This window comes from Leopardus geoffroyi, chromosome B3 (assembly GCF_018350155.1).
Source record: "Leopardus geoffroyi isolate Oge1 chromosome B3, O.geoffroyi_Oge1_pat1.0, whole genome shotgun sequence".
NCBI classification, from domain to species: domain Eukaryota; kingdom Metazoa; phylum Chordata; class Mammalia; order Carnivora; family Felidae; genus Leopardus; species Leopardus geoffroyi.
The window spans coordinates 107675838-107697721 of NC_059337.1; the positions used below are offsets into that span (position 1 = coordinate 107675838).

Sequence of the window (21884 nt, forward strand, 5' to 3'; positions counted from 1 at the left end):
AATGTATTTGAAAGAAATGGCAGTGTTTTGCAAATTGTGTTTTCCAATAATTAGCTCCTCAAGTAGTCATCATTGTTAGATAATAGCAGTAATAATAACTAAGGCTTCGGAAATGTTTCACAGATTTGATGGTATATTATTTAGGGTGATAACATAAAATCACAGTAGAAATGTTCCTTTCCAGGAAAGTCTTTTGCATTCTTCCCTTTCCTTTTCTGTCCACATAATTAATTTCTATGTAGTGGTAACATACTTTAATTTGTCAGTCTAGTTGATGTGGTATTTGTAACTCTATGATTAGGTAAATGTGTATGTGTATATTTTTCTACCATTCTTTTGGCCAAAAACGTCAGCTGACCAGGAATAAAAAGAGAAAACAAGATAATTAAATTAGAAGTAGGTGAGAAAGTAAGGAAAAGTAAGAGTAAGGGCATTAATGAGGCTTAGATAGAAAATGTGTTTCATAAACCCTATCTACTTTGTATAAGTGGAATGTAAATTTGGTTCTAAAAATAAAGACAGCATATAAAATAGAATATATTGGGGCGCCTGGGTGGCGCAGTCGGTTAAGCGTCCGACTTCAGCCAGGTCACGATCTCGCGGTCCGTGAGTTCGAGCCCCGCGTCGGGCTCTGGGCTGATGGCTCAGAGCCTGGAGCCTGTTTCCGATTCTGTGTCTCCCTCTCTCTCTGCCCCTCCCCCGTTCATGCTCTGTCTCTCTCTGTCCCAAAAATAAATAAACTTTAAAAAAAAAAAAAAATAGAATATATTTTTCTTAGTGATTTCCATTAATTTTTCTTGAAACCATTGTCAGTTGTGCCTTTAACAGTTGAAATGACACATGTGTTTTACCTTTTTTTGTTGACATGAATTTTGTGAAAATTGAAAACTTTAAAGAATGAATTAGTAAGTACTGATGTTCTAATTATTTTATTGAAAGGTTCTTTCCCCCATCATTTTATACAAAGAGGGACATACTTTTCCTTGGTAATGCTTCTCATTTATACAATTAATTGAATTCAAAATAGAACTTAGACATGAAATGAAAATATACTTTAATATTTAAAAAATATTGCATCTAGTATAAAGAGATTTTAGATTTAATTTTGAGGTTAGCTGGCTCTGCATAGCAATTATTCTTTGCGTATTTTTTTAGTCCTCAAAGTAATGTTTTGCTGCCTCATTGAGTGCTATTGGCATGACGCTCCCCTTTAATTCAGTGGGGCATGAAGCAAGATGTAAAACTGCCAATGTTGTACATTGTGTATAACCTGGAGTTAATATTGGTTTTTGTGAGACCTCCCCCCAAACTCCCTGCAACTTCCTGTTTTCTTCACCTGCAAGTCATTATTGCACATACTTTCTTCACTGTTTAGAGCATGTAACATGGTGGTTAAATAATCGTTAGAAATTTACTGTATTCATTAGACCAATTAATTACAACAGATTGTTTTTAAATATCAGTACATTTTGAATTTTTGGTTTCCTAATTTTATTTTTAAAAATTCTGTTACTTTAATTTTTAAATGATCATTCATTGTTTCTGTTAAAACGTTAATGTATGTTTAGTTCTTATTGACTAATTGAAAGAATTTATTAAATTTCTTTTTATCTTCCTGAATCCTTAATAAGTAAAAAACACACTTTGTTTCTTTTTCTATGTATATTCGTGTGTTAGATTCTATGAAAAAGATAATATTGGCATTTGTAAATATGTCTAGAAGCTTAAATCTTAGAATTGTTCTCTGGATCTAATTTAGGCAACAAGCACTACTTATTAAGAATTTTTTTTCTCCTGTTTTTGGGTTTGATTCTTGTGCTAATGGTCACTCCTTAACCTTTAAAAAGCATTACATTATACTGTATGTGACAGATTTTAATGTTATGGTCTTAATGTTTATGACTTAGCATTTACCATAATGTTGCCTAAAAAGTCCATTTATTTAATCCTAACTGTAAATTCAGTTTTTTTTAACAGTTTGGAAAAAGATTTTTAAACAGGTCCTAACTTATTAAATCTTTTTATATTCCTGTTTGAAAATTTTCTTCAGTTTATGTCTTAAATTTTGTTAAGGGCTAATACTGTCAAAATGCAGTAGCTGATTTTTATTAGAAATATTGTTTGCCAGATGGCTTGCTTAAAGTCAGTTAAAATAATCTTTAAAAAGTGGTCATTATAAAGCTTTTAATGAGTATTACAGGCAGTCTTATTAAAATTTCTTTAAATATTAAACAGTATACCTTCAGGCAATTAATGAGGTTTAGAGAAACTTTCAAGATAAACTGGAAAGCTAAGAAAAATGAAATAACTTGCTAAGGCTGAATCTGCATTTTATGTATTCTTGAGAGCATGTATATTCCCATAGTTTTTTTTTTTTTTTACTCCATTGATTGATTTTGTTGTTGTTAGAGCTCCTGCTTAATTCTCTCATTTTTTTTTTTAAAGTGTATTTACTTTTTGAGAGAGAGAGAGAGCGCGCACGCAGGAGAGGGGCAGAGAGAGAGAGGGAGAGAGAAATCCCAAGCAGACTCTGCACCATCAGTGCAGAGCCCGATGTGGGGCTCAAACTCACGAACCTTGAGATCATGACCTGAGCTGAAACCAAAAGTTGGACAATTAACTGCCTGAGCTCCTGTTTAATTCTAACTTAACTTTCACAAAGATTTTCAGGCTTCAAAGTTTTGAGTGCTAAAATGGAATGAAGCAGATTTGAAGTAAATTGTATGCCTTAATGTCAAAATTGGTTTTAGATTCCTAGAATGTTTATTTTTTATTGAATTTCAGCTGTTTTACCAAGGCATTTTAATGTTCAGGGCCTTTTATGTGAAAGTGAAACCAGGATTAAAACAGACCCAAGTATTGATTAGCAACTTTTTTGAAGTGAGCCCATTGTCTTGCTTTTACATAAGGACTTTCACTTAGAGTAAATACCAGGTATGAAACAGTATTTGAATTCACTTAGAGTATAGATTGAGGAGAAATGCTAAGAAATTTAGTTTTCTTCTGTTAATTTTTACATATGAAGAGGCAGTAATGGGTTTTAAAAGATGTTTTGGTCCACAGTCCATTTAAATTCTCTCTTAATTTTACGTTTAATTATAAAATTCTTAATGAACATCTAGAATAGCTGCAGGAATTCACAGCAGTACTGTTGCTAATGCATAACTAATGCTTTATTGCAGAGTATGAAAGGTGTTCAAGTATATTCTCAATAGTATATATTTCATTCATTCTCCTTTATTATTATTTTTTAAATTAAAACAATTTTTTAAATGTTTATTTTTGACAGAGAGAGTAAGTGGGGGAGGGGCAGAGAGAGAGGTAGACAGAGGATCCAAAGCGGGCTCTGTGCTGACAGCACCGAGTCTGATGCAGGACTCGAACCCATGAACTGTCTGTCTGAGCCGAAGTCAGATGCTTAACTGACTGAGTCACCCATGCGCCCCTTTAATGTTTTTTTAAATTTATTTATTTTTGAAAGAGACAGAGTATGAGCAGGGGAGGGGCAGAGAGAGAGACACACAGAATCTGAAGCAGGCTCCAGGCTCTGAGCTGTCAGCACAGAGCCTGATGCGGGGCTCGAACTCAGAAACCGGGAGATCATGACCTGAGCCTAAGTCGGACACTTAACTGAGTGAGCCACCCAAGTGCCCCTATTTTCCTTTATTATTGCTAAAGGCCCCAAGGCTATATTTTATAAATAAAATTTGTGTTCTTCCATTTAAAAAATGTTAATCTTTGTAACATTGCTCTTGCAAAGCACTTCTGTTACCAAGTCTTGAGGTACAGATTTATTCTAGGACAATTCTGTTGAAATAATTTGCTTTTTATTTGAATTACTTCTGTACTATAGACTTAAAAAAGTTCCTTTAAATATATTAACTACATTTGTGCCTAAAAAATTGTATAAAGTTGTTAGATTTGGAAAGAAAATTAGATTCTGCTGTATGTTTACTTTCATACTAGGGAATGTTTAACAATATAGTCTTTCCAGGATTAAGTTCTGGGTTGTTATTATTTTAAAAATCTCTAGGCCATTTGAAAAATATGTCTGTTTTCATAGATAGCCTTGGTATAGGCTCAATATCTATAGGTATAGATAGAAATGTGTTTGTAATCTTCATTTTTGTTTACAGATATAAAGTACTGTGTGTATATTATCTTCTTCCTTCTGCATGTGTTTCTGTGTTCTTATTTAACTGAAAACTCGGGAAGGAAAAAGTCTGGATACGTTTAGTTTAGACCTTAGTTCCACAGCATGTGGAAGAACATGTAAGAGAACTTCATGTTAAACAGGATAAATGCATCTGCATATAAGAATTAGTATCGGGGCGCCTGGGTGGCGCAGTCGGTTAAGCGTCCGACTTCAGCCAGGTCACGATCTTGCGGTCCGTGAGTTTGAGCCCCGCGTCAGGCTCTGGGCTGATGGCTCAGAGCCTGGAGCCTGTTTCCGATTCTGTGTCTCCCTCTCTCTCTGCCCCTCCCCCGTTCATGCTCTGTCTCTCTCTGTCCCAAAAATAAATAAACGTTGGAAAAAAAAATTAAAAAAAAAAAAAAAAAGAATTAGTATCATTGCTTGTGTCATTCATATGTATATATGCAGATTTATGTAAATAGTAGCCCTCTTTTAGTGTCAATATAAGGTATTAAAATAAATATTTGCTATCATTTTGTCAATTAAAAAAATTTAGACTTAATTTCTAAAAATAAGTTCAGTAAAGGAGAGAATATATTTTTGGTTGTACTTAACAATCGTTCTATTGTGCAAAACAGAACAAGGATCATTTCCAAACGGCCTCAGGTGAAATCTAATGGGAAACAATTTCAAACTGGTCTGAATTCACTGGTAGAAGAATGTGTCTTAGATAAACATCTGATCTACGTTATAGTACTTTGTATTACTCTTTTTGTGATTAGCTTTTAATTTTTTTTATTTTAATAAATATGGTTGGCTTTGCTAGATGAAATAAGACCCTATTGTCTTTAATGTGGATTTTATAAAAATACTTTTTTGCAGGTTATTTTGATTTATGAATCTCAAACAGCCTTTTCTTATTATGGAATGTTAAAATTTTTTGTGAAGTGTTCTCCATAAAGTGAATATTTAGGTTGACATCAAGTGCCTATGAAAGGGCATAATTTAAAATGAAAGACTTGTTGCTCATTAGTTTTTCCTTTTTAACTTTCATGTTGCACTTTAACTTTTCTTACAGGAGAGTTCAGATCTCCCTGTTGCTCTACTTTTGGCTCAGCATAAAGATAGATCTACCCAGTTGGAAATGCAACTTGAGAAACCTAAACCTATAAAACCAGTGACATTTTCCACAGGCATCAAAATGGTAAGCTGTATTTTAATGGCTTGTTTGAAAGATATATTTCAAGGATTGCAGTTTATAATTTTATATTGATTTTTACAGATAAACTGGAAGGTTCAGATGTTTAAGAACAGTATTTGATCTAGGCTAGACATCTAGAAACATGAATATGTGTAGTGTAAGGAAAATGGAAAGTAATAAATAATTCTCAAAGTACATGACACAGTTTTGTTGTATATGATACTGGGTTTGTATATTTTTTTCTTTTTCTACATAAGTTTTAAGCTTGTAGTGTAGGAAAACATTCTTAAAAGAAAATACAGCGTTCTGGTTTTCATATGGCATGTAAGAAGCTTGGATGTTGCCAACTCATAATAACAAGTCAAAAGCTGAGCATAGTGAAAAATCATCAACTTTTCTTAGATCCATAAATGAAGAGAGATCAAAAGGCAAACCGCTGCCCTCAAAATTAGAGAGATCGAGAGAGAATACAGTGTATCACAACTTACCAGGGCAGTCACCTTACCAGGAACCAGTGCTCCTATAGGGAAATCTGATTGTAATTGATAAATTGTTGGAGGCTCAGTGTGGACAACTCTGAGAGTTTAAAACTCCACGGAGGAACCAGTCATTGAGGGCCCCCACACTTTTTTGTGTGTTACCTCTTGCACCTCTACGAGATTCTCTAGTGAATATTAGAGAAAAATCCCCTCTTGTTTCTGGCAGAGGAAAGGGAAATGGAACAGTTTTGAAATATACCAGTGCATTCTGTTCTTAATAAGGCCTACCCTCAGGAGAAACTATTTCATCAGAGCCTAAACTGCTGGAGTTTATCAGAACCTACCAGATGCAGTGGAAGGGAAATACTCAATTCCAGCTGCTCAGGCCTTCTGTGTGGGAGAAGGGAAATAACATAACTTCAGCCCACTCTAACCATCTTGCCCCACCTAAGAGGAGGAGGGAGGGACTGAGAAGCACATGTGAAGTTCATACTCTAGAAGCACATGCTCTTTAAAAGACTGAGACCTAATCATAGAACTATAAAATGTGCTACCAACCCCCACACCTCACCACCACATTGCTTAAGTCCTATTTATAGTAGTTCCTTTTTTCCAGTCCATCATGCCTTAGCTATCAAGAAAAAAAAATGATAAAACATACTAAAAGGCAGAAAACAGAGTTGGAAGAGACAGAGCCAGCCTCAGAACCAGGCTCAGATATGGCAGGGATGTTGGAATGATCAGACTGGGAATTTGAAACAATTGTGATTAATATGCTAAGGATGCTAATGGATAAAGTAGACAACATACAAGATCAGATGGGCAGTGGCGAGGAGAGGGATGGAAATTCTGAGAAAGAACCAAAAAGAAATGCTAGAGAAAAAAACACTAACAGAAATGAGGCATACCTTTGATGGGCTCATTAATAGATTAGATACCCCTGATGAAAGAATCTTTGAGCAAGAAGATACACCAATAGACTCCTTGAAAACTGAAAACCAAAGAGAAGAAGACTGGAAACAGACAAAAAACTGGAACAATATCAAAGGACTATGGGATGACTACAAAAGTATACCACAGGGGCACCTGGGTGGCTCAGTTGGTTAAGCCTCCGACTCTTGATTTCTGCTCAGGTCATGATCTCACAGTTTGTGGGTTTGAACCCCATGTCAGGATCTGCACTGACAGTGCAGAGCTTGCTTGTGATCCTCTCTCTCTCTCTCTCTCTCTCTCTCTCTCTCTCTGCCCGTCCCCTGCTTGTGCTCTCTCTCTGGCTCTCTTTCAAAAGAAAAAAGAAAAAAGAAGAAAAAAGTTGTACTGCTTGCATAATGGAAATACCAGAAAGAGAAGAATGAGAAAAAGGCACAGAAGAAATATTTGAAATGGTAACAAGTGAGAATTTCCCCCAAATTAACATCAGAAACAAAACCTAAGATCCAGAAAGCTCAGAGAACACTAAGTAGGATAAATGCTCAAAAAACTATGCCTAGGCAAATCATTTTCAAATTACAGGAAATTGAAGATAAAAAATCCTGAAGCAGCCAGAGGGGGAAAAATACCTTACCTATAGAGGAGCAAAGACAAGTATTATATCTGGCTTCTCCTCAGAAACCACACAAACAAGAAGAGAATGGTGTGTAATATAAGATGATGAATGAAAAAACCCACCAACCTAGAATAATGTACCTTGCAAAATTATCTTTTAAATTTTTTTTTTTCAACGTTTATTTATTTTTGGGACAGAGAGAGAGCATGAACGGGGGAGGGGCAGAGAGAGAGGGAGACACAGAATCGGAAACAGGCTCCAGGCTCTGAGCCATCAGCCCAGAGCCTGACGCGGGGCTCGAACCCACGGACCGCGAGATCGTGACCTGGCTGAAGTCGGACGCTTAACCGACTGCGCCACCCAGGCGCCCCGCAAAATTATCTTTTAAAACTGAGTCAGGATGCCCAGGTGGCTCAGTCGGTTGAGCGTCCAACTCCTGGTTTCAGCTCAGGTCATGATCTTGTGGTTTGTGCGATCGAACCCTGTATTAGGCTCTGCACTGACAGCGTGGAACCTGCTTGGGATTCTCTATCAGCCCCTCCCCTGCTAGCGCTTGCGTGCACTCTCTCTCTTTCAAAATAAACATTTAAAAAAAAGTGAAGGAGAAATAAAGGTTATCAGACAAACAAACAAAAAAAAAAAGGAATTGTTTGTCAGTAGACCTTCCTTGAAAGAAGTGTTAAAAGAAGTTCTTTTAGAGCCAAGGAAAATGAAATAGGTCAGAAGCTAAGGTGTAAAAAAGGAAAGGAAGAGCATAAGAGAAGAAATAAGTTAAGACAGAATAAAAACTTACATTTTTGTTCTTATTCTAATAGATAAGTCTAATAGCAATATTATATTTGAGTATGTTTGTTTATGTGTGTCTGTATATACACACATGCTTATATATAAGTGCAATGAATGACAGTGGTAATGCAAGAGACAGGAGGAAGCAATTAGAATTATTTTATTATTATGAGGCACTCACAGCAATGTTTCCCTCCCCAACTGCCCATTCAGCTGATTTTTGATTTTTAAAATTGCCTATCTTGTTTGTCATATGTGTGCCACCAATTAGATTATAAACATCTTGAGGGCAGAGGCTGCATATTTTAACTTCATTTTATATGATTATGAGTATGTGGGTACTTGGACAATATAAAATATTCATAATTCATTTTAAATTTATAAATTTAGGAAATAGCACATTTTCAAATAATGTAAAGGAAAACATTACTCATTAAGGAATTACAAAAGCTTTTAAGAGACAATATAGAGAAAAGAAAATGGGCATGGAAAGACTCAGATGCAATGGGATTAAACTTCAGCTTTACCACTTACTAGGTGTGTGTGCATGGGTAAGAGATTTCTTTACTCTTTCTGAGTTTGTTTCCTCATTGGTAAAGCTGAGATAAATTTCACTTTATATGATTGTTTGGAAGATTAAAACGTATGTATAAAATGTTCACTAAGTGCAACTTTAATGTTATCCGTAGTGTTTGTTTATTATAGTTAAATATCTAAGTGAGTTACATTATAATTTATTTACATCGTGTAATTAGGTAATACATATTTTAGGATTCTTGAATTTGAGGGAATTTTATGATATTTTTGGCATTTTTATGCTTCGTAAATCTGTGGTGGTGCTGTGATCATAGTGTTTTTTTTTTTTATTTTTAATTTTTTATATGTTTATTTTTGAGGGGCACCTGGGTGGTTCAGTCATTTAAGCATCTGACTCTTGGTTTCACCTCAGGTCATGATCTCACAGTTTGTGAGTTTGAGCCCCACATCGGGCTCTACACTGACAGCACACAGCCTGCCTGGGATTCTCTCTCTCTCTCTCCCTCTCTCTGCCCCTCCCCTGCTTGCTATCTCTTTCACTCTCTCTCAAAATAAATAAATAAACAAAAAAAATAAATGTTTATTTTTGAGAGAGAGAGGCAGAGAAAGAGGGAGACGCAGAATCCGAAGCAGTCTCCAGGCTCTGACCTGTCAGCAGAGTGCTGTGGGGGGCTCCAACTCAGGAACTGCGAGATCATGACCTGAGCCAAAGTTGGACACTTAAATGACTGAGCCAGGTGCCCGCTATGATCACAGTGTTTTAAAGCTCTTTAAAATTTGTTTGTTTGTTTGTTTACTTATTTATTTATTTATTTATTTATTTATTTATTTATTTATTTATAAAATGCTTATTTATTTTGAGAGAGAGAAGAGAGAGAGCGAGTGGGAGAGAGAGAACCTAATACAGGGCTTGAACTCATGAACTGTGAGATAATGACCTGAGCCGAAATCAGGAGGTGGGATGCTTAACTGACAGAGCCACCCCAGGCACCTAAAACTTATTGTTTTAAACAATTAAAAACATTTTTTTAAAATGTTTATTTATTTTTGAAAGAAAGAGAGACAGAACACGAGTAGGGGAGGGGCAGAGAGCGAGGGAGACACAGAATCTGAAGCAGGCTGCAGGTTCTGAGCTGTCAGCACAGAGCCCGATTCAGGGCTTGAATTCATGAACGGTGAGATCATGACCTGAGCTGAAGACGGCTGCTTAACTGACTGAGCCACCTAGGTGCCCCTAAAATTTATGTTTTAATTCGTGTATAGTAAAGGTCATTCTTTGTGGTATACAGGGTCTTGACAAATGCACACTGTGTATCTACGTCTATAATCATAATATAGAGCAGTTCCATCACCCCTCAAAATTCCCTTCTGCTACGATTTCATAGTCAACCCTGTACCCCTAAACCCCCTATCTCTGTCTCTGTTGTTTTGGATTTTCCAGAATGGCATATAAATGGAATCATACATATAGGCCTTTAGGTCAAGTTTTGTTAACTTAGCAACATGTGTTTGAGATCATGCATGTTGTTGTTGTTCCTTTTTGTTGAGTGATATATCATTTTATGGATATACCAGTTTATTTATTCATCAGTTGAAGAACATTTGGGTTTTGTTTTTGTTTTTTAATGATTACAAATGAAGTTGCTACAAACGTAAGTTGTGTGTATACAGTTGTGTGCATACAGTTGTGTGTGTACATAGGTTTTCATTTCTATTGGCTAAATACTAAGAATGAAATTGGTGACGTATGGGGTATGGGTATGTTTAGTTTTGTAATAAACTGTCAAACTGTTTTTCAAAGTGACTGTGCCCGTTGGCATTCCCACCAACCTTGTATGAGTGTTCTAATTGCTCTGTATCCTTGCCAGTGCTCGGTATTTTGAGTTTTAAAAATATTTTAGGCATTCTAAACAAGTGTGTAACGATTTTTCATTATGGTTTTAGTTTGACTAGTGACGTTGAGCATCTTTTCATGTGTTTGTTATCAGTGTTTCATTTGCCCTTAGCATTTACTTCAACACTTTAGGTATTTTTTCAGATAAGGTTGTGGCCTTATTATTTATTTTCTTTTTTCTTCCCTCTTTTACAATTTTTTGTTTTGTGAAATGTAATGTAAATACACAAAAGTGCACAGAACCAAACTATATAGCTCAGTGAATTGTCACAAAGTTAACATCTGTGTAACCATCATAGGGGTAAAAGAAAAAAAAGATATTGTCAATGTTCTTGAAGTCCACCTCATGACCCCTTAGATTTGGTCAGTACCCTATTCTTTTTCCTCAAAGAAGTCACTCACTCTTCTTTCATGGCAGTCTCTTTCTTGGTTTTATAAATAGCTTTTACATCTAAGCATGTATGTCTTAACTTCATTAATATTGTGTCTGTTCATTGTTATATTTGTGAGATTCATCCATGTTTTTGCATATAGCTGTAACTTTTTTCATTTTCATTGCTAGGTAATGTTCCATTGGAGGAATATACTATTTATCCATTCTGTTGTTGCTGGATGTTTGGATTCCTTAGACTTTTTGGTATTATGAATTATGCCAATGTTTTTATTTATGTTTCTTGGCATACATGTACACATTGGTTTGGTGGCTATTTATCTAGGAGTAGAGTTATTAGGTGATAGTGAATATGTATATTCACTTTAGAAGATACTACTAAATCATTTTCCAAAGTGGTTTTTACCAGTTGTATTTCTGTCAGCAGTATTCTTGTTATTCCATATTCTTGTCAACATTTGGGAGGTTTTTGCCTTTTCCAGTTTTACCAATCTGGTGGGTATTTAGTAGTATATTATGATTCTTTTTTTTTTGTAAGCTCCATGCTCAATGTGGGGCTTGAACTCACGACCCTGAGGTCAAGAGTTACATGTTCTACTGACTGAGCCAGCCAGGTACCTTGTGTTTTGTGATTCTAATCTGCATTTTACTTTGTTGATCACTAATGACATTGAGCATTGGCTATCCTGTTTTCTGAAATGCCTGCTCAAGACTGTTGCTCATGTGTAGGAATTCTTTTTATGTTCCAGATTTAAGCCTTTTATTAATCATATGTGTCGTAGGAGCTGAGATTAAATTATTTGCTAGATTGATCACCTGGTTGGCTCGGGTGGTGGAGCATGTGACTCTTCATCTCTTGTGAATTCAAGTCCCATGTTGGATGTAGACATTACCTAAAAATAAAATCTTAAAAAAAAAGTATGTGTGTGTGTGTGTGTGTGTGTGTGTGTGTGTGTGTGTGTATCTATACACACACATACTGTCTCTCAAGGGATAGGGATTCTTGGTTGTGTGATTTCAATGGTAGCATTTGCGATCTGTTGCATGCCTTCATATTTCTGTTCCAACTTGCTGAGAAGTAAAAGTGTTTCCTTTTACCTGTCCCCCCTGCCCCGCAAAAACCCCACAAAGAGTTTAAGAAAAGACCAGAGTTTTTTTTTACTTTGGCTTGTTTGTTTTCACTCTCTTGAAGGTGTCTTTTGATGTCTTTATTGATTTACTTTTTTATTATCCACCTGGAATTGATTTTTTTTTTTGATATGATGTAAGCATTAGCTTGTTGAGATTCATATAACTTAAGTGTGTGATAAATACCTATTATTGTTGTTTATTATAACAATTCAGCTTCTGGTTCAAAGGCAAGGTGAACATTTTAAATGACGGTTTTTATGTGGATTTATTAATATTACTGAATGGGGTGATTGACACATAATGTAGATGGAAATCCAGTGTTGATGTAGTTGAGTGCTTTTATACTCTTTGGAAAAATCAATCCTAAAATTCGGGATGAAAAGTAACATTTATTGAGCACCTATATCCCAGGGGTTGATTTCATTGAACACATGTTGGTAAGGATGCCAACATTGCTTAAGACTTTGTGACTTAACGATAGTTCTTTTTATTAAAGTTGTCGTATTTTGTTTTTATATTTCCATGAAATAGATGATAATCTCATTTTTGCAGATGTGAAAACTGAGTCTGTCTCAGAGAAGTTAGATCACATATAAAAGATGACACCTGAACTCATTCTCTTTGTATTATACCTCATTATTTAATTAATGAGACTAGTAAAAAAAACAAAATTTATAAATTCTACTTCAAGTGTCTTTCTGATTTGAAGAGAGCTAGGATTGAGTTAATTGCTTGTAATAGTGGGCTGATTATTTGGACTGGGTAACATAAAGGACAGGAGCCAGCACAATGACCTTTTCCTTTCCTGATCTGCTCTACTTCAAGAAAGTCCAGCACAACAAATGAAGTCAGATACACTGAATTTGGAGAAGGTCCAAGGAAGACATTATAAATGTGATTGAGAGTTTTAGAAATAGATCCTTTGAGATGTGACTGAGAAGACAAAATTTATTTAATAAACCTAGAGAAAGATAAAGGATTAAAAATTGGCATAAAATAATAAGAAATGAGAATTTAATTATTATGTATTGAAATATGTAGAGTTGAGGCTGTCAGGGAAGATATTTTGGCTAGGGATGTTCACATAATATTGTGCCTGATGTATTCTTTGAATTATATGTCCTAGGAATTAAACTCTCAGTTGGTGGGGAAGTGTTAAGGGAGGGTCTTAGATAATTTATAAAATTTGTGACTTGACTTTCTTAAATAATTCCACTTAATCACTGTCTAATGCGTGAATAGGAGAAACTTTTATATATTTGTTGTCTTTTTTATGGTGATAGCTTTGAACTCTTTTTTTTTTTATGATTTTATTTTTTTTAACTAATCTCTACACCCAATATGGGGCTCCAACTTAAAACCCTGAGATCAAGAGTCACATGCTTTACTGACTGAGCCAGCCAGGTGCCTCTGAACTTTTAAAATGAGATTTCCAAATTTGTTTCTCAGTTACTTCTTTGTAATTTGTTTCGCGTTAGTTCTTTCAATTTTATTGCTTCAAATCCCAGCAGTATAACTTTAGGGTCTTCTGTTTCATCTTCATTTCACAAGTAATTCTAATTTTTTCCCCAAATGAATAGATATGGCTGCCATTCCTGATTACATCATTCTGACTTGAGCCTATGAACAGACTTAAAAAATAAAAACAGATTTTTGCCCCCATTTGTTACTAATTAGTGTCATTAAATATTCATACAGAAAATCTACAGATTTAAGCAACTAAGTCTTAGTCGTTTGGGAGGGTGGAAAGACACATTGGTCGTGTCATAAAATTAGGAGCCGGAATCGAAGGCTGGGATTCTAGTACTTTTTCAGACAGGATGGTGTTCTAAACTTCACTATCTGTTTGTATGCAAACTGGAAACAAACTGAATCACAAAGATAACTTAAGAGTTATTTTTAAGTATAGCTTTTGGTTCTTTATGGATGATTACTGGTGTGTTGTTTAGGGGAATATGCCACCCATTGCCAAAGGGGAAAGCTGTTTGAGTATTTTAACCTTAATGTTTAAAAACATTTATATTATCTATGGGTGAACCAGATCAGAGTTCATTTGTAATATTAATTGGCTTTTCTGACTAGTATTTAGCTATTTATATCAATCATTGTTTATTCTTCTGAACTCACTTGAAGATTAAACTCTTCGTTAAAATATGTTAAAGAAAATTAATATCCAGTTGTATCTGAAATAAAACAAATTGTACTGAGTGGTCAGTTTTGTCCTATAAAGCCATAAATTAATGCCAAACAGTTTAAGTGCTTTACCATTTTGCCTAAGAAAGGAAAACAAAGCTTGACCAAATATTATTAATTGTATTTTTAATATGCATTTTGCACTTAGGCAGCAAATCAAAGTGTAGCAGCCAAAGAAGTGATGTATCTTTTATCAAGTCTTGTAAAAATGCAAGTAGTAATAGAGTACTGTTTATATGTTTTCATCTTTAAATGTGTCTTGAAATTATAATTAGCATTAAAAAGTCTTACCAGTTGTTAGGCATTATGAAATCCATACATAAATGAGTAAGCTATTTAGCTAGGTGAGTATGAAGTGATTATTTTCTCTAAGCATTTAAATGTCTCTAACTATTTTATGTTATTTCGATAAAATTGTAGTTCTATTTTTCACCATAGATATCTTTGAATCAGAGTTTATATGTAAGCATATAGAAGTTCTATTAGTTCAGTCATATTTTAAAGGAAATACAGGTTCTTATAAGTTAGAATAATCCTATGGTGAGTACTTTAATAAACCTTTTTATAAAATAAATAGTTGCTTGTGATTAAAATTGTAAATTCACATTTTATTATTTTAGAATTATTTTTAATTAAAATTTATTTTAACGTTTATTCATTTTTGAGAGATAAGAGAGAGACAGGCATGAGTGGGGAGGGACAGAGAGAGAGAGGGAGACACAGAATCTGAAGCAGGCTCCAGGCTCTGAGCTGTCAGCCTAGAGCCTGATGTGGGGCTCAAACCCACAAACTATGAGATCATGGCCTGAGCGGAAGTCAAATGCTTAACAGGCTGAACCACCCAGGTGCCCCTTTTTAATTTTTTTTTCAAGTTTATTTATTTATTTTGAGAGAGAGAGAGTGCGAGCTGGGTAGGGGCAGAGAGAGAGGGAGAGAGAGAATCCCAAGCAGGCCCCATAGCTTCAGCATGGAGCCAGATGCAGGGCTTGAACCCACGAACTGTGAGATCATAACCTGAGCCAAAACCAAGAGTTGGCCACTTAACTGACTAAGCCACCCAGGCATCCCTAGAATTACTTAAAATGGGTTGTCCTTATAATATCATTATTAGGGGTTCAAACTGTGGCACCTCTATAACATACATACTAGCTGATATGACCTTGGGCAGATCATTTAAATCATTAAAGCCTTAAGTTACTCAGTTTTTTTTTTTTAATTAAAAAAAATTTTTAGAGTTTTTAAATTCCAGTTAACCTGCAGTGTAGTAGTAGTTTCAGTTGTACAGTGTAGTGATTCAACACTTCTATACAATTTCTGGGGCTCATTTCAGCAAGTGCACCTTAATCTCCATCACCTATTTGACCCATTCCCCCACCGACCTCCCCTCTGGTAACCATCAGTCTGTTCTCTATAGTTAAGAGTCTGTTTCTTGGTTTACTTCCCTCTCTTTTTTTTCCCCCTTTGTTTTGTTTCTTAAATTCCACATAAGAGTGAAATCATATGGTATTTGTCTTTCTCTGACCGACTTATTTTGCTTAGCATAATACTCTCTAGCTCCATCCATGTTGTGGCAAATGGCAAGATTTTGGTATTTTTTTTAAATGACTGAGTAATATTCCATTGTGTATATATACCACATCTTCTTTATCCATTTATGGACACTTGGGCTCTTTGCATAATTTGGCTATTGTAGATAATGCTGCTATAAACATTGGAGTGCATATATCCCTTGGAATTAGTGTAGAATTGTTGAGCATTTTTTGAAATAATTACATAAAAGTCTTAGAGTACCTGGTTCATTGTAAGTATAAATGGGTATGGATGTAAGTAAACACTGTAATAGGCCAGTAAATTTGGATTGCAGGTAGGGTTTGTGACTTGTTTAACTTATACCGTTTATTTTTAAGTAGATATTTTACTTATAGACCCCCAAATGCCTTTAGAAACCCTTTTTTATATTTCTATATTTCTGGATAACATTTCAGTTATACTGTGGATATATAAGAAACTGAACTATTTAGTGTCCATAGTTGGGAATACTTAGAATGAACTGATTATATATTGTGAGTTTTATATTATATTCTTTCTCATACCTTACTATGGTGAGGGAAAAATATAGTTAATGCTCAAGCTATTGATGATAGAATTTATTACAGTGGTTGAATTTATTCCAGGAAACTTGTCTGCTTGTCTGATGATCTGGACATGAGCATAATAGGGAGAAATAATGAATCAGGGAGTTGTGAGTTATATCAGTTATTTTAATTGTTATAGGAACAAGTTAAAATCCGTAGGATATAAATAGTAGGAAGCTTTTGTTTTTTAATCTCGGTCTGGAGGACTTTTTAGATATGTGAAAATGTGGAAATATTCTTAGCCTGGAATGCAGAAACAATGATTTCCTGGATGAGTTAATGTATTCAAGAAACATTTTTCTGCCATGTTTTATGCACTTTATTTTGTATTGCTCTATGTCATGAGACACATTTTTCAGTCCTACAGATAGTTTTATCAAGTACCAATCAGTCTATCACAATAAGATTTTATCATGTACCTATTACATCTGTAAAGCAATCTTAGCTGTTGGTGTTGAAGATACAATAATAAAAAGAAGGAAGATGTGATTAAAGCAGTTCCTGATTATTATTTCACTAAATCCTTACAAATATCCTGCAAGGTCGATAGTGGTATTGCCATTTATGAGGAAACATGATGACTCATAAAATAAATCACCCTAACTCATAATTCTGCTAAGTGGAAGGGCTAAGATTTAGACTCAAGCAAGTCTGGCAGATTCCAAGTATTTTCTGCTACTCTATACCTGAATGGTCCTTGTTTTCCAGAGGTTGAGTTTTGAAGTGGGAAGAGAAAACGAACATGTATAAAGAAACTGTATGATATTGTTTCTAAGTACAGTGAAGCTTTCTACCAAGGGACCCAAATTAAATAAATCCTTGTGGAATATGGCAAACTAGAATTGAGCCTTGAAAAAAGCAAACGTTAAGAAAGATAGAAGGGAAGAAGGAAGGCATTCCATTTTTAAAATGTGTGTGTGGAAGCATTCTGAGCAAAAGAATGAAAGGAGTGAATTTAACAAAGTTCCTTCTGCGGTTCCCAGCCAGGAATTTTCTTCTGATGAACTTGCATAGTAATTTTTAAATGCATGTCTTTTCTTTGGTCCTAAGAGGTTATGCTATGAAATTCAAATACCTAGAATTATTTTTACATGTCAGTAAAAGCTCTTTACTAATAATCAGTTGAATAAGTTAAAGGTTACTAAAATTGATATTTGGAAATGCTGAAATAAATCCATTTTTTGTTTGCTTAGGACTATGATACAGTATTTTCCTGAGAAGTCTAGCTGCCACAAATATTTGGTAGTCTTACAAGGCCACATCTGCACATGTGCATGACCAAATAATTCCTGCACTGTTTGTCAATGTGATACTTTAAATTTGTAGTTAAGCAGATTTATTTTCCTTTGTAATTTTATCACTGCATGAACGGTATTGTCCTGAGCTAATTGTAGCGTTCATCTTACTTTTCATCTAATAATATTTGTAGGAACATTACTATTAGAACTATAAATGTTTATTCATTTTTGGGAGAGACACAGCATGAGCGGGGGAGGGGCAGAGAGAGAAGGAGACACAGAATCCGAAGCAGGCTCCAGGCTCTGAGCTGTCAGCACAGAGCCTGATGTGGGGCTCGAACTCATGAATCGTGAGATCATGACCTGAGCCGAAGTCAGACGCTTAACCAACTGCCACCCAGGCACCCCAAGAACTATAGTAGAAAAGGAAATAATCAACAAAATTAAAAGGCAACGAATGAAATGGGAAAAGATATTTGCAAATGATATATCAGACAAAGGGCTAGTATGCAAAATCTATAAAGAACTCACCAAACTCCACAGCCGAAAAACAAATAACCCAGTGAAGAAATGGGCAGAAAACATGAATAGACACTTCTCTAAAGAAGACATCCAGATGGCCAACAGGCACATGATAAGATGCTCAGTGTCACTCCTCATCAGGGAAATACAAATCAAAACCACACTGACATACCACCTTACACCAGTCAGACTGGCTAAAATGAACAAATTAGAAGACTGTAGATGCTGGAGAGGATGTGGAGAAATGGGAACCCTCTTGCACTGTTGGTGGGAATGCAAACTGGTGCAGCCACTCTGGCAAACAGTGTGGAGGTTCCTTAAAAAATTACAAATAGATCTACCCTATGACCCAGCAATAGCACTGCTAGGAATTTACTCAAAGGATACAGGAGTGCTGATGTATAGGGGCACTTGTACCCCAATGATTATAGCAGCACTTTCGACAATAGCCAAACTATGGAAAGAGCCTAAATGCCCATCAACTGATGAATGGATAAAGAAGTTGTGGTTTATATACACAATGGAATACTACTTGGCAATGAGAAAGAATGAAATATGGCCCTTTGTAGCAACATGGATGGAACTGGAGAGTGTTATGCTAAGTGAAATAAGTCATATAGAGAAAGACAGATACCACATGTTTTTACTCTTTCGTGGATCCTGAGAAACTTAACAGAAGACCATGGGGGAGGGGAAGGAAAAAAAAAAGTTAGGGAGGGAACTAAACCATAAGAGACTCTTTTTTTTTTTCATAAGAGACTCTTAAAAACTGAGAATAAACTGAGGATTGATGGGAGGGTGGGAAGGAGGAGAGGATTGGTGATGGGCATTGAGGAGGGTACCTGTTGGGATGAGCACTGGGTGTTGTATGGAAACCAATTTGACAATAAATTTCATATTAAAAAAATACTATTAGGTTTTTCTTTTGTTGATCATTTTGTGTTAGGTTATTCCTATGTAATTTTACTTGCTATTTTGTTCATCAATTTATTTCTGTCACAGACTCTTTTTAGGTAGAATATAATTTGCCACACCTCCTGGGTGTTTGAAAACCAGGGGTTATGTTCATTTATTTTTGGATAATCTCTTAACTTTGTTAATATACATAATTGATGGATAACTTATAATACACTCTCATTCTGTCAGTTCCCTTTTTCTTGTTAACATTTTTCTGCACTAGAAGCCTGTCTCATCTTTTGCTGAGAATGCTTCTGCACCTCCTCCAGCCCTCCAATGGGGAATGGTAGAGTAGAGCTAAGAACTTACACTGCTTTCTTCTGTTCCTCTTCATCAGAGCTTTTCCCAGATGCTGCCATGGCAGCTTTGCAACTTCTACCCAGCCCCTCCGTTGGTTTCAGGGTGATTTAGGATTCATAACTCCTAGAAGCTTGAGCTTAGAGGGGTTAGATATTTTTAGGAGGACAAAGGGCTTTTCAACTGTATCATAATTTAAATAAAATTTTGTGGCCTAGTAAAGCATCATAACATAGCTGGACTTACTAGCAAACATATGAAAGACCATTTCTTTAGAAGTTGGGAAATTCCTGGGGCACCTGAGTGGCTCAGTTGGTTGAGTGTCTGACTTTAGCTCAGGTCATGATCTCACAGTTGGTGGATTTGAGTCCCACATCGGGCTCTGTGCTGATAGCTCAGTCTGGAGCCTGCTTTGGATTCTGTGTCTCCCTCTTTCTGCCCTTCCCCCACTCACACTCTCTCAAAAGTGAAGTAAATGTTAAAAAAAAAAAAAAAAAAGTTAGGAAATTCCTGTAGGATTTCTAGTGCTTTTCCCTCTTTCATTCCTGATACTGGTAATTTATATCTTCTCACTTCATTTCCCTAATCATTCCTTTTTTTAAAAAAATTTTTTTAAAGATTTTATTTTTAAGTAATCTCCACACTGACCATGGGCCTTGAACTTACAATCCAAAGATCAAGAGTTGTGTATGCTCCACCAACTGAGCCAGCCAGCTGCCCCTTGTCTGATCATTCTGACTAGAGGTTTATCAATTTTCTTGATCTGGTCAGCAAACCAGTTTTTTACTTTATTGATTTATTTTTCTGTTGTTTTCCTATTTTCCACTCCAGTTATATTTACTCCTTATAATTTGTTTCATTCTCCTTAATTGGGGTATAATTTGTTCTACTTTTCTAGTTTTTTTTTTTTTAATTTAAGTTTATTTATTTATTTTGAGAGAGAGAGAGAGAGAGAGAGTGCGTGAGCACGTGCAGGGAAAGGGCAGAGAGAGAATCCCAAGCAGGCTCTGCTCTGTCAATGCGGGACTTGACAAACTGAGATCATGACCTGAGCTGAAATCAAGAGTCAGACACTTAACCGACTGAGCCACCCAGGCGCCCTACTTTTTCTGGTTTCTGAAAGTAGAAGCTTAGATGATTGATTTGAGACTTTCCAATTTTTATTATTGATATTTAATGGTATAAATGTTCTTTTAGCATTGCATCACACACTTTTGACATGTTATCTTGACAGTTTGAGTCCTCTGAGGCAGTTACAAAGATGGGTTTAAATGTACAAAAAATGTGTTAGGGAAAATACCTGTGAGAGAAAATGAGGCAGCTGTAAGAGACTGAGAGAATCATCAGATGGTTTGTGGGTTTGACCCAAGTGAAGAAAGAAAACCTGTTGGGTAGAATTGTCTCAGATTACCGTATATTTCTAAGGAAAGTTTGGCAAGGCAAGTTGGGAGTTCTGAGATTTCTGGCAGAGGAGGCTTGCATCTTCTAACTATGGAACTGTCTTGGTATTCCTGCCTCGCTCAGTCATTGGCTAGAGGCCCATGGAAATCAAGGCCTTAGTGCAAGTGTGGAACTGGATTTCAGAGTGCAACAGCTGGGACTCTTCCTCCATTTTGCTTCTGCAGTTGGGAGATGAGAGGTGCATGTATGTGGCCATCACAGTTGTGTTTGCATTTTCATTTAGTTCAAATCATTGTGTGACTTTGTTTTTTTTTTTTTTTTTTTTTTTTAACGTTTATTTATTTTTGGGACAGAGAGAGACAGAGCATGAACGGGGGAGGGGCAGAGAGAGAGGGAGACACAGAATCGGAAACAGGCTCCAGGCTCTGAGCCATCAGCCCAGAGCCCGATGCGGGGCTCGAACTCACAGACCGCGAGATCGTGACCTGGCTGAAGTCGGACGCTTAACCGACTGCGCCACCCAGGCGCCCCTGTGTGACTTTGTTTTTAATTTCTTGCTTGACCCATGGGTTACTTAGAAATGTGTTGTGGGACACCTGGGTGGCTCAGTCGGTTATTAAGCGTCCGAATTCAGCTCAGGTCATGATCTTGTGGTTTGTGGGTTCAAGCCCCGCATCAGGCTCTGTGCTGACAGCTCAGAGCCTGGAGCCTGCTTCAGATTCCCTTTCTCTCTCTCTCTCTCTCTCTCTCTCTCTCTCTCTTTCTCTCTCTGCCCCTCCCCTGCTCTCTCTCTCTTGAAAATGAATAAACATTAAAAAAAATTTTTTTTAAATGTGTTGTTTAATTTCAAATATTTCCAGGTTTTCTAAATACTTTTTTTTGCTATTGATTTGTAGTTTAATACCCTTGTAGTGAGAACATGCTTTGTGTGATTTTAGACATCTTTGATGCATTGAGACTTTTTCTGTAGCCCAGAGTATGGTCTATCTTGGTGAAGTTTTTTGTGCACTTGGAATGATTTGTATTATGGTCTTTGGCAGA

At 35.9% G+C, this 21884-nt stretch overlaps 1 protein-coding gene across 1 annotated transcript in view; it reads left to right on the plus strand.

The window, feature by feature from the left end:
- The window catches only part of MNAT1 (MNAT1 component of CDK activating kinase), a 221906-nt gene that overhangs the window by 85892 nt on the left and 114130 nt on the right, over positions 1–21884 (plus strand). The window contains exon 7 of the mRNA XM_045450836.1: positions 5214–5339. Coding sequence (XP_045306792.1) covers positions 5214–5339 — 126 coding nt within the window. The remainder of the gene's footprint in view (positions 1–5213; positions 5340–21884) is intronic.